Genomic DNA, 20084 nt, shown 5'->3' on the forward strand with positions numbered 1-20084 from the left:
TGCAAAACTCTCCGGTGAAACAGTTGTTTCGCCAATGGTTCTAAGAAGGTGTTTCTTCGTCGACTTAACCGCGGCCTCCCACAAGCCCCCAAAATGCGGTGCTCCGGGAGGGTTGAAGTGCCACTGGATACCTGACCTACTGCATTCTCTAGTTATGTCATCACGGTGTTTTTGATTCTTTAGTAGAGCGTTTATTCCGCGCGCCGATGAAATTAGTTCCGTTGTCGGAATAAACGTCGCTGAACTTCCCCCGCCTGGCAACAAATCGACGAAAAGTCTGAAGGAATCGTTCCGTCGAGAGGTCAGAGACTAACTTCAGGTGTACGGCTTTGGTACACAGGCAAATGAAAACCGCAACATAGGCCTTAACAGCAGCGCGACGTGGAGCAGGACGAACGTAGACGAGGTCAAAGTAGTCCACTCCAACTTTCCTGAATGGTCTGGCGATCCTAACTCTATCCGCAGGAAGTTCTCCCATAAACTGTTGTACAGGTGTTGGTCGTGCTCTAAAACAGGTCGTACATTGGTGTATGATGTGTTTGGCCAAATTTCTTCCGCCAAGTGGCCAGAACCGAAGCAGAACCCAGCGTGTAGCAAACTTTGATGGAAATACTCGAAAATTAACTTGGTTAAATGATGACACGCTGGGAGTACAATTGGGTGTTTAGCGTTCCAGTGTTCAGCTGAATTCTTAATCCGGCCTCCGACTCTGATGATCCCATTTTGGTCCAGGAAAGGGTTAAACCATCTTAACGGGTATCTTCTGGGTACATTTTCTCCTTTCGAAAGTGCTTGAATTTCATCCGGAAAACATTCTAATTGAACACAGCGAGCGACTGCGCTTTCTGCTTCAAATAATTCAGCTGTCGAGAGAAAAGAATCAAATTTTACTGCTTTCCGTAGGCGCAGAAACTTCCGCAACCGCATCAAATAGGCCGTGTGCCGGATAAGCACGTTGTAGTTTGAATATCGCTCCAAAAACCATGAATTAAATTCCGTGTTTTTGGAAACTCTAACGGCCATCACCTTCGTCTTGCGCCTCTATTCATCTCCCGTTCCGTCGTTATAATTCTCGAAGCAATCCGGCCATTTGGATTCCTCGAATTGCAGCCAAATAGGTCCCTGCCACCACAATCGATTATTTCCAATTTCTTCCGGCGAAATCCCACGGGAAAAAAGATCCGCAGGGTTGTCGATTCCAGGGACGTGCCTCCAGTTGTATCCATCGGTGAGATTCTGAATCTTGGTGACCCGGTTCGCTACGTATGTTGACCAAGTAGATGGAACAGCTTGCAACCAACGCCAAACGCAGGTGGAATCCGTCCAAAAATACACCTGGCCTTCGAATCTCATCGATCCTTTCACCATCTCAAACAGCTCCGACGTTAAGAGAGCGCCGTTGAGCTCTAGCCTTGGAATTGATTGGCTTTTCAGGGGTGCAACTCTAGATTTAGAGGATACAAGATCAATTCGAACCTCGCCACGCTTGCCAATACTTTTGATGTAGATGCACCCGCCGTACGCCTTTTCAGATGCATCGGAGAAACAATACAGCTCCATACGAACTGCTTCCGGTAAAATGACACAACGGTCAACCTTTATCTCGTTCAACAGAGATAGTTTCGCACATGGTTTGTTTTATGAAGTCATGTAATTTGATATAGTATTTTATTTATTTACATAGTATTCCGTCTCACGACATAACTTGACGAACATAATTCCTAAAATTCACTCGGTTCATAGCAACCGTTCTCCAATTTCTCGGGCACCCCACGTTCGCCAGATCACGCTCCACTTGGTCTATCCACCTCGCTCGTTGCGCCCCCGCTCGTCTTGTTCCTACCGGATTCGTAGCGAACACCTGTTTTGCAGGACAGTCGTCCGGCATTCTCGCAACATGTCCCGCCCAGCGTATCCGGCCAGCCTTCACCACCTTCTGGATACTGGGTTCGCCGTAGAGGCGCGCGAGCTCGTGGTTCATCCTTCGCCTCCACACTCCGTTTTCCTGTACGCCGCCAAAGATGGTTCTTAACACTCGTCGCTCGGATACTCCGAGTGTACGCAGGTCCTCCTCGAGCAATATCCATGTCTCGTGCCCGTAGAGAACAATCGGTCTAATGAGCGTCATATACAGCGTCATACGTCATATTTGATATAGTGTAGGATAAAATTCATAGTAGGTACATTGTGGAATATATATATTTTTGCAATATTTTTAAGTAATTTGGCATCATCATTAAAATATCATTTTTCAAAATAATCTTTGGTCTCCCCTTAAGTGATTTTTGAGAATAAAAAATCTTAACTTTGATCACTTAAAGCACCCTAAGTCAGTAATATCCTCTGAATCACGGAGGATAACAAGAAGAAAACACTTGTTGATTGTAGGAGGATTCACAAGGCAATGCCCTCATCTCTTGTGTATTTATTCGTGCCCAGTTGGACACAACAAACAGATAGAACTGAAATTTGGCAAAGGTCATTGTGTTGGGCCAATCTACAACATGCATCTGGGCCATTTTCGAAATTCGACATGACTCCTTTCGCTGTCACGCTATTGAACCGCTTTTTTTCAAAAGCTGAAAGTTTCAAAACTGTTTAAAATTTTTCAAACTGTTTTGCAAGTTTCGATTCGTAGACTGGCATCCCATAACTGCATCAATATCAAGTAACTTAATTTCAATAAAATCCAAGAGCCGTAATCTAAAATCCATACTTTATTTTTTTTGTTGGATTTTAACTTCTTCAAGTCATTCATCCCTAAATCCATGCTTCAGGAATCCCTATAATGTTAATAAAATATAACTCAAATATAATGAATGTTCTGCTTCAGTCGTTTGTTTTCCCGGAATTCGATATCTAAGAAAAAAAACCTATAAAATAGGCCTCAGATGTAGTACTGCTACGAAGCGTTCAAAAAGTTTGGTGTAGTGGTCAATTATTTCAATGATTTCTTACAAGCTCTCTGGAGCCACTATTTCTCGAGCTAGCATCAAACAAAAAGGAATTCAAATTCAGGATAAATTTTTCTTTTGTCAGAAGTTTTCCATGATTAGAAAAAACGCACCGAGGCCATTTCCCATATTTTTCAGCAGACAACGTGGATGGTCTTTTTTCAGTCCAGATAAAACACCGGCGCTTTGTTAATCAATGATATATTTATTGATCACCTTTAATTGAATAGATTAGATTAAAGTATTACAATATTATTTCGCATAGTATTTTCAGTACTGTTTTATTTTATTTCATTTAAGTTTCGATATTGCGAGCCTGCAAGCTTCTACGAACTACTAGAATCCTACTTATTCGGCTCGTCAATGATAAACATATTCAGAGTTAACAAAAAAAAATCTCCAAAGAAATAAATACACCCTAAAGCTGAAATGTTGATTCTATATAATGTTTAGCTCAACCATCGCGGAGAGGTTGAGATTGCATGGAGCAAACAAAAAATGAAACTGTTGGATTCTTGAACTTTGCTTAAACCACAATGTTTTTCGATCGGTACAACACACACGGAGGGAAAACATTTCACGAACTTGCTCGGTGGTGTGGCCACAACGTGATGCAATCCTTTATCGCTTTACCCTCCATTTAGATCATGTTCTACCAGGAGTCGTCGGATTCGTACCCGAAGAAGTAGCCCAAAATGGTAAGATACGCAACGCAATTGCCGGCCAGCGTCAGGTAACAAGCGCCCCAGTGGATCTGAAAAAGGAAAACAGGAAGCCAGTTAAGTTTTTATACTATTTGTTTTGACTCTTATGTTTGATTGAAATAACAAATTAAATTGTATTGACGGTATTTTTAAATTCAATTCAAATTATTTCAAGTCCGTCTACTTTTCAAAAAATGTATTGAGAGAAAGAATATATTAAGACTAATCTTTTTCCAATTCTGGTGGCCTATAAAAATCTGAAGGATTAGACCACTCAAGTGTTTTTTTTCTGCTAAAGCTCAATTTGTCATTGAATTTGCTATAGGTGATTTGAAGAAGATGCAAAACTTTCAGTTCTTACAAAAAAAGTTTCAAAAATGAGAAAAAAAATCTTAAAAATTAAAAAAATAATATCTGAACAGAACTAAGAATTTCGTTTTGGCAAAGCAGTAAGTCGTAAATACAGAGTAAAAACTTTCAATTAACTTTGGAATAATCTTTTGAGAGAGAAAATGTCGATTTCTCAAATTTCCGAGTTTACCAATGAAATTATAATCCCGACTTTCCCACATTTCTAGTTTTTTTCCGAATAGTTCCGAAGAAGATTTTTACACCTCCCATAACTTATGTTAGTTTATTTCAATTCGGTATCGAATTTTGAATACGGCGAATGCGCCAACTGTAAACAAATCCAGATAATCACATAAATGCGTTAAACTATTCATTTTACATCCGAAAATATGATCTCCTTTCAATTTTTCTTATTTTAGTGAAGATAAATTTAATTTTTTAAATAAGGCGAATAGCTTATTTTATTAGTGTGTAATCCCACAGTTCATTCGCCCATTTCCCCTCAAAATTTCGTCGCGAACAAAAGGGCCAATAGTTATTTCGAGATGGAAAAAGGGCATTGAAGTTTTCGAAAAAAAAATTTCCAGGACGAGGAGATGCACAAATCAGTATTTATAAGATCGTTGAATGTGTTAATGTGTTAACGTGATCATTTGGACCCGTTTTCAAGCCGAAATTTGCTTGAATATTGCTTCTTTAATCAGTGATCTAAAAGGCGAATAGTCATTCTGCACTTCAAAAGGGCACTCCAATTTGGCGAATAAACAAAATGAGAGCACCAGTCTGTGGTAAAAGGGCCCACAGTTATATTTATTAGTTTTTTGTGGTAATTAGTACGGAAAAGCTATATTTATCGATCGGGTGTTGAAATTTAACCAATTTGAAAGCATTTTAGCGACTTCTTTAGAAAAATGATTGTACGCAGCTAAATAGGAAATTGATTTTATTTTCTGAAACTTGGAATGCGTTTTTCTCAAAACAAAGGTCTTGGCGCATTCGCCGTATTCAAAATTTGATACCGAATTGTTCTTTTTTTGTACGGGAGTTTAAATCGAAAAAAAGCTGACTGATTTCAAAATATAAAAATCGTTTAAAAAAACGATAAAAAAAAACCATGGAGCCAAAATATGGTGAAAGAAAATTATTGTACATATAACTAATTTTCAATTAACGCCATTTTCTAATAAACTAGCTGGCTCTCGATGACAAATTCTACAATGAAACAATCCTCGCATTTGGAATAACAAGTCAAGAAAACGGTGGTTGAACACCAATAATAAAAGATACAACTTTAAACAATACCCCTGTAAGTACCTCTTAATCTAATCTCATAATTAAAAAAAAATCATACGTTCGTTCTGACCAAAAAGGAAGCTTTCCAGACCCCAAACGTTTTCAAATTCGTGTCAGTTCGACATACTCAGTGTACAAGCACACCCTTTAAAAAAATGTGGAGATAACAATCACGTTGATGTTTTATTTTTATCAAAAGCAATGGCAGCCTTGGGATCTACCAAGGCTTTTTCTATAATTTCATGAAGAACCCATTCATTTTAAACATTTTGTTTACTTACCACATCGGACCGGGCCAGCACAATCGGCAAAGCGAAGCTACTGATAACGATTCCGATGGTGGCAAAGATGGAATTAGTAACGGCAGCCATCCGATCTCCGTCAACCGAGTTCCGCTTTCCAATCAGTGCCGGAATCGGTGTTATCAAATAGAACAGCACCACGAAGAATGGCCACCAGACTCTGCACATCAAAGGATCGGACAAAGGAAAAATGAGTCATCTATAATGATGGTTTTGTTATAATCAAATTAGCTTTACTCACTTGTAAGCCGGAAGCGCACAAGCCAGAATGATCATGGTCATTCCGATGGAGCCAAGCATGGCCAGCATAACGATTCTGAAATTGAGAAAACGAAAAAAGGTCAGTGATTGTTTTGAATAAATTAATCTGAAAAAAGGAAACTTACACTGATTTTGTTCGAAGACATCATCAAACATGAAGGACGTGAAAAAAAGAGAAAAATATATTAGCCTTTGTACGTCGAATACAATTGGAAAAGGCGTAGATTTTAGCGGATTTGAAACTACTAGAACAGTATCTGCTAATTTGAGCACTTTTTATAATAAAACAAAGCTTTATTCCAAAGAAATTTTGAATTTTATATTTACCTTTCAATGAATCTGCCATTTTTCTGTTTTTGCCTGAGTTTTTGGTGTTGTTTTGATGTTTGAAAACTCAAATGCTGAAGAAGAAAAAAAGAAGAGCTGCCTCATCGGTCAATCCTTAAAATTGGCGGTACTAGATTGGCTCTTACCGGTCGGCACTATAGACACTATAATTTCATATAGTCTGGCAAAGAGGATGATGGGAGCCAATCGAACTGTCATTCGCGCGGAGCCAATCTAGCATTCAACGATAATGTTCAAGCTCTTCATAACTCTCTCTTGTTGCAAAATAAAAAATACTTCCTCAGATTCGTTAATAACATGCTATTTTTATCACTTCAACTAGAAAACGCTTTTGAAAAATATATTATGATTTATAGGTGAAAAAATAGTGAAAATAATCCCAAATAACTTTAGTTTATGTTAACAAAATGCCAGAAAAGCTTTGTGAATCACAATACTTCAACCATGATTTTCCAATATTTAGAAAGTTTGCTCGATTGGCTCCCGCGAATGACAGTTCGATTGGCTCCCGTCGTTCTCTTTGCCAGACTATATGAAATTATAGTGTCTATAGTCGGCACTATAGACACTATAATTTCATATAGTCTGGCAAAGAGGATGATGGGAGCCAATCGAACTGTCATTCGCGCGGAGCCAATCTAGCATTCAACGATAATGTTCAAGCTCTTCATAACTCTCTCTTGTTGCAAAATAAAAAATACTTCCTCAGATTCGTTAATAACATGCTATTTTTATCACTTCAACTAGAAAACGCTTTTGAAAAATATATTATGATTTATAGGTGAAAAAATAGTGAAAATAATCCCAAATAACTTTAGTTTATGTTAACAAAATGCCAGAAAAGCTTTGTGAATCACAATACTTCAACCATGATTTTCCAATATTTAGAAAGTTTGCTCGATTGGCTCCCGCGAATGACAGTTCGATTGGCTCCCGTCGTTCTCTTTGCCAGACTATATGAAATTATAGTGTCTATAGTCGGCACTGATGGGATAATCAGAGGCAATATACACCTTTTCAAGTATCTTTTTCCAGGATTTTCATTCTGTCGGAAGATTAGTCGGCCCCTAGTAATCTTCCGTCAGAATGAAAATCCAAGAAAAAGATACCACGTGGACCGAAACATTAGATTTTTAACCCCCTTCCCTCCCTGTGTGGACATTTGACATACCTCTACCCCCTTCCTCGGATGTCCACGTGGACAGATTTTAAATTGTTTTTTTTTCTGTTTCTACTTTGACAGTTAGGAAACACTACTTTTTGCCAAGGGCTATTTACTATTTACGGCGTGTTCGTAAACTGATTTGTTTGGGTGATGCATCGATTTGTTTGGTAGATGTCAAATCACCTTCCAATGCTTTTGCATACAGTTTGTTTAATTTACAAACGCCAACATCGATGGAAAAAATCACTTCGATAGAAAAAATCAATTTACGAACACGCCGTTAAATATTCCTTGACATTTAGCCTTTTTGTTATTGAAATGAAATATTGAAAGTATTGAAATGGATATTGAAAAAGTAAGTAAGCATGTCCACGTGGATATGACCCAAACCCCTAGACCTTCCTCTTCGTGCATGGACATTTTCATGCACCCTTCCTCCCCTAAGTTGTCCACGTGGTATGTGAACGGCCTCATGGGAAATGAGGTGGTCAAAAATCGGAAGAGCCAATATTTTTTTTTATGGAAAGAACACACTTTGATATTTTAGGAAAGAATGCCCTAAGTGGTAAATTCCTGGAAAAAAAAACTTTGATAAAGATAATTAAAAAAAAATGGTAGCTGCAGGAGGTTCCATGATCGAGATATTAGTATATAAAGAAGAAAAAAAGCCAAAGAAATTCGATTTTGGAAATTACCTCCGAAAATGCCGAACGCGAGACAATCGCATAGTTTTTACGTCATAACGCTGATTCCTGCCCTTTAGGGCATCCGCAGCAAGCGCGAGTATAGTGAAAATAAGACCACAGTATAAAATTGCAAGATTTGCTCGGATGACAGATTTTAAATCATTCATTCATAGAACATTTTTCTGGAATACGCATATCAAAAAGAAGTTTGCTACTGAACAAAGATCGAACCATTTTTTTATTTAAAAGTCATGTTTTCTGTTCAACAGTCTTCAACGAGTATTTGCGTCTACAAATTTAAATTCCATCGAATTGAAATGGTGAATACCTGTCATCCGCAGGTATGTTCTAAGCAGTTTCAATTAACATGGTCTTAAAACTATGGCACTTAGTTAGTTGAAAAGTTGTCGTTCAATAGGAAGAATTAACAAAGAATAGACAAACTGATAATGAATAATAAAAAGAAAATGAAAACAATGTCAATATTAAAAATAGAAAACATCCAATCTAGCAGGACGACTGCTTCTTTAGTCGCGGATCCCGGTCCAATTTCTTGGTGTGATCCAAATGACGAGCTTCCACCGGACCGACGTTAAACATCAGCTGAATGCGGGGATCCAAACTGAACGTCGGCTGCGTTATGAAAGATCTTCGAATGCGTTCGAAATTGGGCCTCGGGATATCGATGGGAACCAACTGCAATTAGATGGGAAAACTCATTTGATGACACCGTAAAACAAGTCAAGCTATTAAAAAAAATACCTTATAAGGAACGGCTGGGAACTTTCTGTTACTAGCTTCGATTTCTTTAGCAGGGGTGTAGTGGTTAATAATGGACTCAAATGGCAATTTAATTTTGGGTCGGTTATCGTTGCAACTTTCTTCCAATTTGCCTAATATTATCTTATCATCATTGGCAGTATGAGTCATAGAGACGTCACTATCCGATGTTTCAGCGGTTTCTTGAACTTGAGAGGTATCAGAAATAAGCGAATCCATCCTTTTCAATTCGTTTACGGTTCTTTCAATGGATTCCAAATTTTTTGTATCTTTGTCGACGGTAGAACTCAGCAGTACCTTGAGGTTGTTGTTGGCATCGATACTGGAACCACTATCATTCAACTGAACCGCTCCAAGGTCATTCATGGAAGCTAGCTCACTGCTTAAGTTGTGATCAGAACTGTTAGCTGTTTCGGTAATGGAAGAGGAGACGCTTAGAGCAACACCTTCCTTCGCGTCCAAATTGATTAACTCGCTTAAGCTGTATCCTTGATTGAGCAGGCTTCCGATGTTACGTCGATCCTCAGAGATGATTTCTTTTTGCTGCGGCTGTTCTTGCGATGGGTTCTCGTTGGACCCCTCAAGATCCGAGCCACAACTGGTCATACTGTTTTCTGTTGTCGAATCTAGATGGCTTTCCGATTCAGCAGGATTGCGAGCTGCTGTCCAATTACTATCGTTAGAAAGGTTTGCGGATCCGTCATTCAGGATACTGAGAAGCTCTTTGTCCGTTAAGGCGGGCTCTGAAAGATTGATCGGAACATCGGATACATTCATATTTTCTATCTCCGTTGAACCCTAAAAAATTAACAGATTAAAAAATAAACGAAATCGATTCAAATTAAAAAAAAACTTATGCACCATCTCATTAGTTTGTTCGTCAGATTCTTCAGGTTTGCTGCTGTAGATCGAACTCAACCGATGCGATTCGATGAAATCATCGATCCTGTTTAGCGTATCTCCATCGAAACCAATTTCTGAAAAAGAATTGGCTCCCATCTGCATTAGCTGTTCCATGGTTTCAACTCCAATATTAGCCAATTTAATCATTTGTTCCGGGGAAAGAATTTTGACCAGCTCGCTCAGCTGCAGCAACGCAGCCTCGGAATGTTTCGGTGGAGATTTTGTAACCGTTTTAATGACCTCGCTCAGCAAGGTTGAGGAGTTAGGATTGAACACTCTATTTTCTTCCACCGGTAGAGGAGGCGTCAACTGTCCCGATTCTGAGAGCAAACCTTCTTCCTCGCACTGAAGCAGCTCCGAGTGTCGATCTTCGAAGTTTTTCTTCAGCAGTGCATGTGGGAAGCAGGGAAAACGTTGCATCAAATTAGATGGGGCATTGGTCACGTGATCCCACAGAGCTTCCTTTAAGGGGCTGGCCAGGGCCCGACCGTGATGCAGCTTACAGTTGGATCCTTCGCTGCATTCCAACCCGAAATAGTAAAACTTGCAGGGAAATTCCGAATGCATAAACATGCAAGATTCCTCCTTGTCACAGTGGTCCAAAAAATAAAAACGGCATAGCTTCTTTTGTGGTTCGGTAACCAGGTCCTCCTCCGGATTTCGATCCGGATCCGGTTCGTGGTGCCGCTTGAATTTTACGGATAAAAATATTTCATAAAAATTAAAGATAATTTTAATAGTTCCGTTTAAATTTAAAATGTAGAACCACAGACTGATTCATATTTTGCAAAATAGCTTTTCGATTTATTAATTACAGTTAGTAATTCAAGTTGCTATGATTTGGATAAAACGGTTAATTTTGTTTGTGGTACATACACCTCTATTAAAAAGGAAAATTTTTAGTATAACGCCAAAAGCTTAAAAAAAAACTACGCAAGTTGGTTTGTAACAAGGTAGAGTAGCTAAAAAACGAATTTTAACTGGTCTAGGTTAAAAAATGAATTTTAAACTGGTCTGTTTTAAAACTTTTTAAAAATATTTTTAATTACGATTCCCGCGATTTGCACCGCGGAAGTTTAATCATATAGGGGGTAAATTTTTAGTTACATTACAAAATAAGATTTTTCATTTCCACATGCGGTGTCTGCGAATTTTAAGCAGAAAATTTGTTGAGATATATTTTGTTTTACATGATTCAAAATTTTTAATAATTCATTTTCTTAATTTTTTAATGATTTAAAACTTTTAACATTGTACTTTCGAAGTAATTCTAGACAACCTATATTTTAATTTTAATTTAATTTTTTCAACCATCTCCTGACTATGAACCCCAAGCTCCCTTATGTTCTGCCAACGCTTTAAGAATCAGCCTTTATAAGATTTTTACCTTTTGGCCAGGGGACAGTTTATCCTCGGAATTAGATGTGTCCATCTTCTTAGATTCCATGGAAACTTCAGTTTCTTCATTGGTTTCGTTCTCCATTTCAATTTTGTCCAACTTTTCCGCACTCATTTTGTTTGAATCTGGAACATTGCAGGAAAATATTCTCATTACAGTTATTTCTTTTTGTGAGTTTAACTAACCTTGATCGATAGAATTGGACGTAACAACCTTAAAAACAATAATCAAAAGTGAGAAATCGTTAAAATACTCGAAAATTTTGAATAACGGAAAATATTTCTACAATGAACGCTTGAAATTGAAAATGGAGCGTGCAAAAATATTTGGTAGTACTAGACTTACACGCTCGGCCATATTGAACCATTAATGCTTGAAAAATAACCATAATCGAAGTTTTGTGGATCAAGTCGTTTTATGAGTTTTCAGTGAAAACTCATAAAATGAGATTTCAAGGAGAACTTGGATTATGGTTATTTTTTAAACATGGTCACAAAAGTAAAAATTTGCAAAATGGAATGAAAAATTCTATGCAAAAACATCTGAATGAATGTAGAACAACAAGCATCAAACCGTGTATATCCAAAAGAGCTTTTATTTAAATATTTGGATTAATATTAAAAACTAAAAATATTTATCGAAAACTTGTTCAGGTCGCATGAATCGAAATCTCCCGTGTTGGATGTTTACAATGAATATGCACTATTTTGTTGCATTTTCGCAAGTGCTGCTGCCTCCTCCCCGGTGACTGCACAGCACCTGATCTTGTATCCGCTCCTCCCATGTTTCCTAACGCAGCTTCTCGAATTGGACTCGGACTCAATGAGCGAAGGGAAGTGATTTTTAGATCATCACTGCAACGGATAGGAAACAGAATAAAAATTATTCGTATTTTTTTTTTTTTTTTTAACAAGTAGTTTTATTAAGGCATTTAACTCATAAAGTTTTTTTGTGCCGAGTATTGATTTCACTTTTGTGTGATGTTAGTAAGAGGGGGGCCGTAATCGTCGCGGCTACTCAACTGTTAATTAATTTAACTAGAGGAAAGGAAAGAGGATTGTGTAGGGTCACTCTCGAGTACAGATTTCCGTCTTGGGTTGGTGGTGGCTTCCTGTAGCGTGGTTTCGTTAGCTACCTCAGGTATTGTCTTCCTGGCCAGCCTTCTTTCCGGTGTTATCGAACCGGTCGGACGAGAGGTTGTTCTAATGAATAGACGAAAAGAGCATTAGATAGAGTAAAGACAGAGGGGAAGAGGACTAAACGACCAAGTCAGACATTTTAAGATATTTGTATATAGGGTACAAATATTCAAGATCTAAGTTTGCCAAGATGTCTCGAATTGGAACACCAGGTAGTTTACTTCGGGCCCTAAGGGTATCCAGTAGCCAAGCCCTCGATCGATCAAACCGTTCACACGTCCACACAACATGATCAATGTCGTGGTAGCCATCCCCACAAACACAAACATTGCTTGTAACTAGTTGTATACGAAACAAATGCGCGTCAAGCCGGCAGTGATTTGACATGAGCCGAGAAACCACGCGAATGAAATCGCGACTCATGTTAAAATGCTTAAACCATGCCTTCGTCGGAACCTTAGGGATAATCGTATGGAACCAACGTCCCTTTGTGCCATTATCCCAGCTAGACTGCCAAGCGTTAATCGCTAAAGTGCGAGGTATTGAAAAATATTCATTGTAAGTTATTATCCTCTCAAAAATTTCACCTTGTAACGCGCCCACCTTAGCCAATGAGTCCGCATTCTCATTGCCTTGAATAAGACAATGAGACGGGATCCAAGCTAAGGTAATCCTGTACGAATTTTCGATCAAAGCGCCCAATATCCCTGAAATTTCCAGCAAAAAATGGGAAGAGCGCTTCATCAGTTTCATCGATCGAATCGCCTCAACGGAGCTGAGACTATCCGAATAGATGAAATAGTGGTCTACGGGCAGTGTGCGAATGTGTTCCAAGCTACAATAAATTGCGGCTAATTCAGCAACGTAAACGGAGCATGGCTCTCGAAGCTTGAACGAAGCTTCAAAGCGCTCATTGTACACTGCGAAACCAGTCGCGCCGTCGATTCTGGAACCATCAGTAAAGAACATTTTTGTAGGGTCAATTTCACGTACTTTTGATGCAAAGATTGAAGGAATGACGTTGGGTCGGACGTGATCTGGTATTCCACGGATGTCAGCGGTCATGGACAGATCGAATTTTATTAAGGAACTACTGATCGGGTAAAAGTGACTCGTGTCCGAATTTAACAAAGAAGGGTTTATTTCTAACTGTCTAAAAGTTTTATAATTGTTTACATATTTTACATGCGGATTAATATTCATAAGCCTTTCCAAATTTTCTATCACCAAAGGATTCATAGTTACACTTCGAATTAGGAAACGTAGCGATAAATCGAAGAACCGATTTTTCAACGGCATTATTCCCGCCAGTACTTCGAGACACATCGTATGTGTTGATTGCATACAACCCATGGCAATACGCAAACAACGATACTGTATTCGTTCTAGTTTAATCAAATGGGTTTTCGCGGCGGACCCAAAGCAAAAGCTTCCGTATTCTATGACCGACAGTATCGTTGTTTGGTATAACCTGATGAGTGTCGTGACGGCACTTGCTCAAGTGGAAGAGCAAAGCGAGTCGCGTGCGTCCTCAATTAGGATCTCCTATAAACTGAATTCAAGCGTTTGCTAATTCATCTTCAAAACCCGAGAGAAAGAGAGAGATCTATCGTTTTTTTCGCTTACTTTTCTTTCTAGGATTTTCTACCGTTTTACACACTAAACAGGGAAATTATCATTTAACAATATAATTAAACATTAAACGCATGAATATTTCAAAATAATAGTAGTGTTCATTACAAGATGATTATATTTATTTTCTACCGGTACTATACACTACATTATCCCCCGCCTCTACTGTTTTATGATTATTTTTGTTTTACCTAAGTTTTTACTTGAAATACCTTATTTAGTTTAATTGGGTTTCCATTCATTCATTTCCGGTTATTAGGGTAACCATATATGTATATATTATTTTAAAAAAAAATCAGAAGTTCTTTAAAGTGTCATTTTGTGTTTTTAATATTATTGAATTTATCATTTTTATGCTTCAAACGTCTTCTTTGAATCCCACAGTTAATTTTCGTCTATTGTACATTTGTTTTTCTACCAAATTTATTTTTCGAATATACTTTTATGATATTAAAGATCGTTATGAATTTTGCAGAAGAAAACACATTAAAAGAATACTTGATTATATACTGTAATTTATCGAATGTTGAATATTAGAGCCAATCTCATTCCTTACAAATTCTTAAATTCCTCAAACCGCTTAATACATGTTCATATGTTTTGTACTACAATTTTGATTTATTATTGAATGCTTCATTTGATATTCATAACAGCCCCTCACTTAAGTAAGACATTTTGGTATTTTTTCATGGACTCAGATACATCTTAACAATTGTACTTTGGTTATTTTTTTTTCTTGTTTGTGTTTCATTGCCTGCCTTTATTTTCGACTATTTGTTTTCCTTGATTAAAAGTGCCTCAATTTCAATTGAATAGGTCTATTTTTATTTTCTTTGTTTTTAATTTCCTGATTTACTTTAATGATTACCCATTTTCGTAATTTTACTTTATAATGCTTTTTTTTGCAATTTTTTTTCTACGCTGCTTTTTGTCATACCAAAACTATCAAATGGTTTTGTTAGGAGTTTTCAGGTTCTACTTTTTTTTATGCATCACATTATTTATTTAAAACTCAGGGTTTTAGCATTGCATTTGCTTTTCTTTCTTTGTTCACTGTTTTTAAGTATTCTTCTTTATTTTTCTTTTCAATATTAAAGAGCTACTTGTTTCATATTTTCTGTTCATCTTTTCCCAAAATAATAAGTCTTTTAGTTGTAATATTTGGTATTAAGCATCACTTCGTTTTTTAAATTTTCAGCAAAAAGTGTTTTTTTTTTATCCTTTCTCTTTTTATTATAGTTTTGTTTATTTTTTTAATTTGTAGATTTTTTTTTTATGAGGTTGGATTTCGTTATATTCGCTTTGATCATTTCTATTTAACAAAGCATTTTCTTTGTATATTGTTGGTTCTAATTTATTCATAGTTTAATCTTCATGACTTCATGGTTTCGAATACTATTGAAATAAAATTAATGATTCTTGTTGGCAGTTATCTAGTTTTTTTTTCATTTTTTTTTTTCATTTAAGCATCTTATTATTTTATTTCTAAACATTCTTTTATTACACTCAACTTCTTATTTATTATTATTTATTTGATTAACTTTCCATTTATTCGAGTTCTTTCCATTCTCATCTCAATGTATTTTTTCTTTCTTTTCTCTAAATATTTCTTTTACCAATTTTATTTTTCACTTAAAATTCATTCATTCATCAATTTTTTTTTACTCTATTTATTTCCTTATAATTATTCATTAGGCTACATTTATCGCAATCAGCGTCTTATTAAATAAATAATATAACTCTCCTTTTATTTGATTTCTTTCTAACCTTTAAACAATTCTTTTAATTCCTATCATATTTTTTTTTTAATTTTGTAGCTTTAACATGATTGAATTTACCATTTGTATGCTTTAAACGTCTTCGTTTAATCCCACTGATAATTTTTCTCTTTATGTTGATGTTGTCAGTTCAGCTGAATCTATGAATGATTCGCTATTCGAACAATCTTTCACATTTGATGCCCCGTGATAAGAGTTATTAAGAATCGTATAATATAATTCCAAAATATTGTGAATCGTATGAACATCTTCGCTTCTAGTTTATTCGTAGGTTGATATTTTAAACCAGGCCTCATGGTTTAGAATACTTTTTGAATTAAAATTATGATTCTTGCAGACAATTACTTAGATTCTTGAAAAAAATATTTCAAATCCTACATTCTGCCTCGTTTTCCGATTTTTTTTTCTTTTTCCATTTGTTTTTTTTTTAAGTAGAAGATTTTTTCTTTTATTTATAGTTTTCTTATATTCTATTTATTATCTCATTCAGCCTACATTTATTACCATCAGCATCTTTTTTTTTTTTTTTTTTTAAATGCCGAACTCATTTATTTGATTTCTTTCTAACCTCTCTTCAAGATTTATTCACTCGTCCAAAACTTTGTATTTTTTTTTAAATTTGGGATCCCTTTAATTTAATTTTTTTTTTTTTTTTGTCAAGAAATTCATTCAAGCTACTTTTTTTTCACTGCCTTTTTCTACCAACAATTCAAGTTTTTTTTTTTCTTTTTTTATAAAAGCTCCATTTTTTTCAAGATTTAACCATCATTTTTTTTTTAAGTTGGCTTAATTTTTTTCACTGCCATTTTTCTTTTTTTTTTTTAAATTTATACTTTTCAATTACTAGGCTTCATTTTTTTCACTGCCTTTTCTTTTGACTTTTTTTTTTAAGTTGGCTTAATTTTTTTCACTGCCATTTTTTTTTTTTTTTTTTTTAATTTATACTTTCTTAATTACTAGGCTTCATTTTTTTCACTGCCTTTTCTTTTGACTTTTTTTTTTTTTTAAGTTGGCTTAATTTTTTTCACTGCCATTTTTCTTTTTTTTTCAAATTATATTTTCTCAATAATTAGGCATCATTTTTTTTTTCACTGCCTTTTCTTTTGACTGACTGCCTCTTTTTATTTCAAGATATTTCACTTCCATTTTTCCATGCTTTTTTTTCAATCCAACTCCATTATCCATATTTGTCCTTTCATTTCAATATTCCTTTCTCCAGGCTTTCCTGCTTTCAATCTCTTGCTAGAATCAATAAAACTGGCAAGAAACTCAGCTACAGATGTAACTTACCCTTGGGGAGCGTCTTGACTACGCCATTGTCGTGACGGCACTTGCTCAAGTGGAAGAGCAAAGCGAGTCGCGTGCGTCCTCAATTAGGATCTCCTATAAACTGAATTCAAGCGTTTGCTAATTCATCTTCAAAACCCGAGAGAAAGAGAGAGATCTATCGTTTTTTTCGCTTACTTTTCTTTCTAGGATTTTCTACCGTTTTACACACTAAACAGGGAAATTATCATTTAACAATATAATTAAACATTAAACGCATGAATATTTCAAAATAATAGTAGTGTTCATTACAAGATGATTATATTTATTTTCTACCGGTACTATACACTACAATGAGGTCCTGTGGATGCCCAAGCAACCAAAAGTCGCGTTTTTACTTAAAGATGGAACTCCGAAGTTCACATTTGGCTGAAAAAATGTTTTACGGGAACTTCAGGTGACTCTTGTCGCGTAAAAGTTACTCAGAAACTTCCATCGCCCTTTGAAAGGTTAAACTATCGATAACGGAACTTCAATGGAACTTCTTTCAAGAAGGTCAATAACGTTCGCGTAACATTCCAAAACGCACCATTATGATACTTGAAGGTGTTTTAAAGAACCTATATGGGAAATCTAAGCGACATGTCAAAAATGTTTTACAAGAAGGTCGATAACGTTCGCGTAACATTCTAAAGCGCACCATTAAGATACTTGAAGGTGTTTTAAAGAACCTATATCGGAATTGTAAGCGACATGTCAAAAATGTTTTTCAAAAAGGTCGATAACGTTCGCGTAACATTCTAAGGCGCACCATTAAGATACTTGAAGGTGTTTTAAAGAACCTATATGGGAATTCGAAGCGACATGTCAAAAATGTCGGTCAATTTTTTGTCATGGTATTTGTTTTGTTTATATCTGTACTGATATTTACAAATGGAATTCAAGATTTTTTCGAATTTTTCTTATAAATGTTAAATAAGATATTCGAATAAATTTTGATGATGCGAATTTTTGTTATGATTCATATTGTGTACTGAAAGTCCTTTGAACGAAATAAGGTACCTTCTATTGACCAACCCACTCAATCATCTCAAATGACATTAAGTTTAAATACTAATCATTACAGTGGCAATTAGCTATTGCTGGATTGGTCAAGAGGCTGGTGAGTTTCATTGCAACCTAGAGAGCAGCGGTTCAATTCTCTAGGCGTGTAAGCAGCTTTTGTAATTCCAACAATATAATTAAAATCAATGAGATAGACCATGATAGACCGGCAACCTAGCAATCTGACATGTGGTTGTCAGAGCAATCTGTCAATCGGATTTTTTTTTTCGGCGCGTAGAAGTTTCTTGACATTCTCTTAGAAGCTGAATAGCGTTCTCTACAGCCACCTAAACGAACTTGAAAGTAGCTTTAAGAACTTAAATTTTGGGCTGATTAGCATTCTCTTCAGACACAAACGAGAGCTGATTAAGCTTCTATGGAACCTTTTTAAGGGAATTCTGGTTGCTTGGGTGAGCACCCCACCAGGTTCCAGTAATCGTTCGAAGAAAATTGATTCTCTTTTGGCATTTTTGTGTCAAGTACCTAATATGTTTTCCCCAGAGGCATTTAGAGTCGAACCAGACACCCAAATATTTAAAACTAAGAGATTGAGTTAGAGTTCTACCCATCATAAGGAGCTCTATTTGAGGAGGGGAATGCTTCCTTGAAAAAACTACTAACTCGGTTTTACTAGGCGAAAACTCGATGCCTAGATTCCTGGCCCAATGTGATAAATTATTTAGAGTTTCTTGTAACGGAGGTTTAATTTGAGTGCCTTTTTTACCTGTGATATGAACAACACAGTCATCCGCAAGCTGTCTTAGCGTGCAATTTTGTGCCATACAAGCATCGATCTCTCGGACATAAAAGTTGTATAGCAGGGGGCTTAAACACGAGCCTTGGGGTAGACCCATGTAACTAATTCGTTCAACTTTGGTTTCTCCATGACTAAAATGCATGATTTTTTCAGACAACAGGTTATAAAGAAAATTATTCAAAATTGGTGAAAGTCCGCAAGAGTTAAGTTGACTAGATAGCACTTCTATGGACACCGAATCGAATGCCCCTTTGATGTCCAGAAATACTGCCCCCATCTGCTCTTTTTGGGCAAACGCCAATTGAATGTCTGATGAAAGTAATGCTAGACAGTCGTTCGTACCCTTGCCTCTACGAAATCCATATTGTGTACTTGACAAGAGATTGTTTGATTCAACCCATTTATCCAGCCGAAAGAGAATCATTTTTTCGAGCAGTTTCCGGAGACACGAGAGCATTGCGATCGGCCTATACGAATTGTAATCAGAAACTGGTTTTCCCGGTTTTTGGATGGCGATAACTTTCACCTGTCTCCATTCATGCGGCACAATGTTCATCTCTAAACACTTATTGAATAAATTCAACAAGCGTTTTTTAGCGGTATCTGGCAGATTCTTCAACAAGTTGAATTTGATTCTGTCCAGTCCGGGAGCTGAATTGTTACATGACCAGAGCGCAAGTGAAAGTTCGACCATCGAGAATTGATCCTCCGTTTCGGAACTATTCTCTGTATCCCGATAGTTTTTCTGAGCTGGTACTGCGTCCGGACAGACCTTTTTCGCGAACTGTGTCAGCCAACGACTCGAGCTTTCTTCACTTTCGTTCGAAGGTGTGTAATTTCGCATGTTTCGAGCTGTTTTCCAAAGCGTGTGCAGAGACGTTTCTCGAGATAACCCATCCACGAATCGCCTCCAGTACCCACGTTTCTTGCCCCTGATCAAGTTCTTAAACTTGCGTTCCAAGGACAAGTAACGTTGGAACTTCTCTGGCAATCCAGTTCTGCGAAACTCAACAAACGCCTTGCACTTTTCTCCTCGCGCACGTGAGCAGTCTCCATCCCACCATGGAGTGGGAGGTCGTTTTTGTATCGTCGAATTGTCATTCCGTCTGACCTGTGCCCCGATTGCACAGTCCACAATTGTTCCGGACATAAAACTGTACTCTGCCTCCGGAGGCAGTTCTTCCGTTGAGTCGATGGCTTCAATGACACCTGATGCATACTTTTTCCAATCTATATTCTTTGTGAGGTCATAAGGAATATTG

The 20084-nt window shown here is 36.8% G+C and overlaps 2 protein-coding genes across 3 annotated transcripts in view; both read right to left on the bottom strand.

The window, feature by feature from the left end:
* Positions 1–3138: 3138 nt before the first annotated feature.
* The window catches only part of LOC129747999 (leptin receptor gene-related protein), a 156376-nt gene continuing 139430 nt past the window's right edge, over positions 3139–20084 (bottom strand). Inside the window, exons 1-4 of one of the 2 annotated variants that reach the window (XM_055742451.1) lie at positions 6193–6213; positions 5846–5920; positions 5584–5764; positions 3139–3708 (exon numbers count right to left, since the gene is read on the bottom strand). In XM_055742451.1, the coding sequence (XP_055598426.1) occupies positions 3607–3708; positions 5584–5764; positions 5846–5913 (351 nt within the window). In that variant the 5' untranslated portion in view covers positions 5914–5920; positions 6193–6213 and the 3' untranslated portion in view covers positions 3139–3606. Of the gene's footprint in view, positions 3709–5583; positions 5765–5845; positions 5921–6192; positions 6214–20084 lie in introns of those variants that run through there. The other variant, XM_055742450.1, reaches the window with a different exon arrangement.
* On the bottom strand, positions 8320–11464 carry LOC129747996 (uncharacterized). The gene is made up of 5 exons (XM_055742446.1): positions 11332–11464; positions 11135–11271; positions 9706–10434; positions 8827–9642; positions 8320–8760 (listed from the first exon to the last, which is right to left on the bottom strand). The coding sequence occupies exons 2-5, from the start codon at positions 11258–11260 to the stop codon at positions 8572–8574; spliced, it is 1860 nt and encodes a 619-aa protein (XP_055598421.1). The 5' UTR covers positions 11261–11271; positions 11332–11464; the 3' UTR covers positions 8320–8571.

The sequence above is a fragment of the Uranotaenia lowii genome, chromosome 2, assembly GCF_029784155.1.
Source record: "Uranotaenia lowii strain MFRU-FL chromosome 2, ASM2978415v1, whole genome shotgun sequence".
Lineage (NCBI taxonomy): Eukaryota > Metazoa > Arthropoda > Insecta > Diptera > Culicidae > Uranotaenia > Uranotaenia lowii.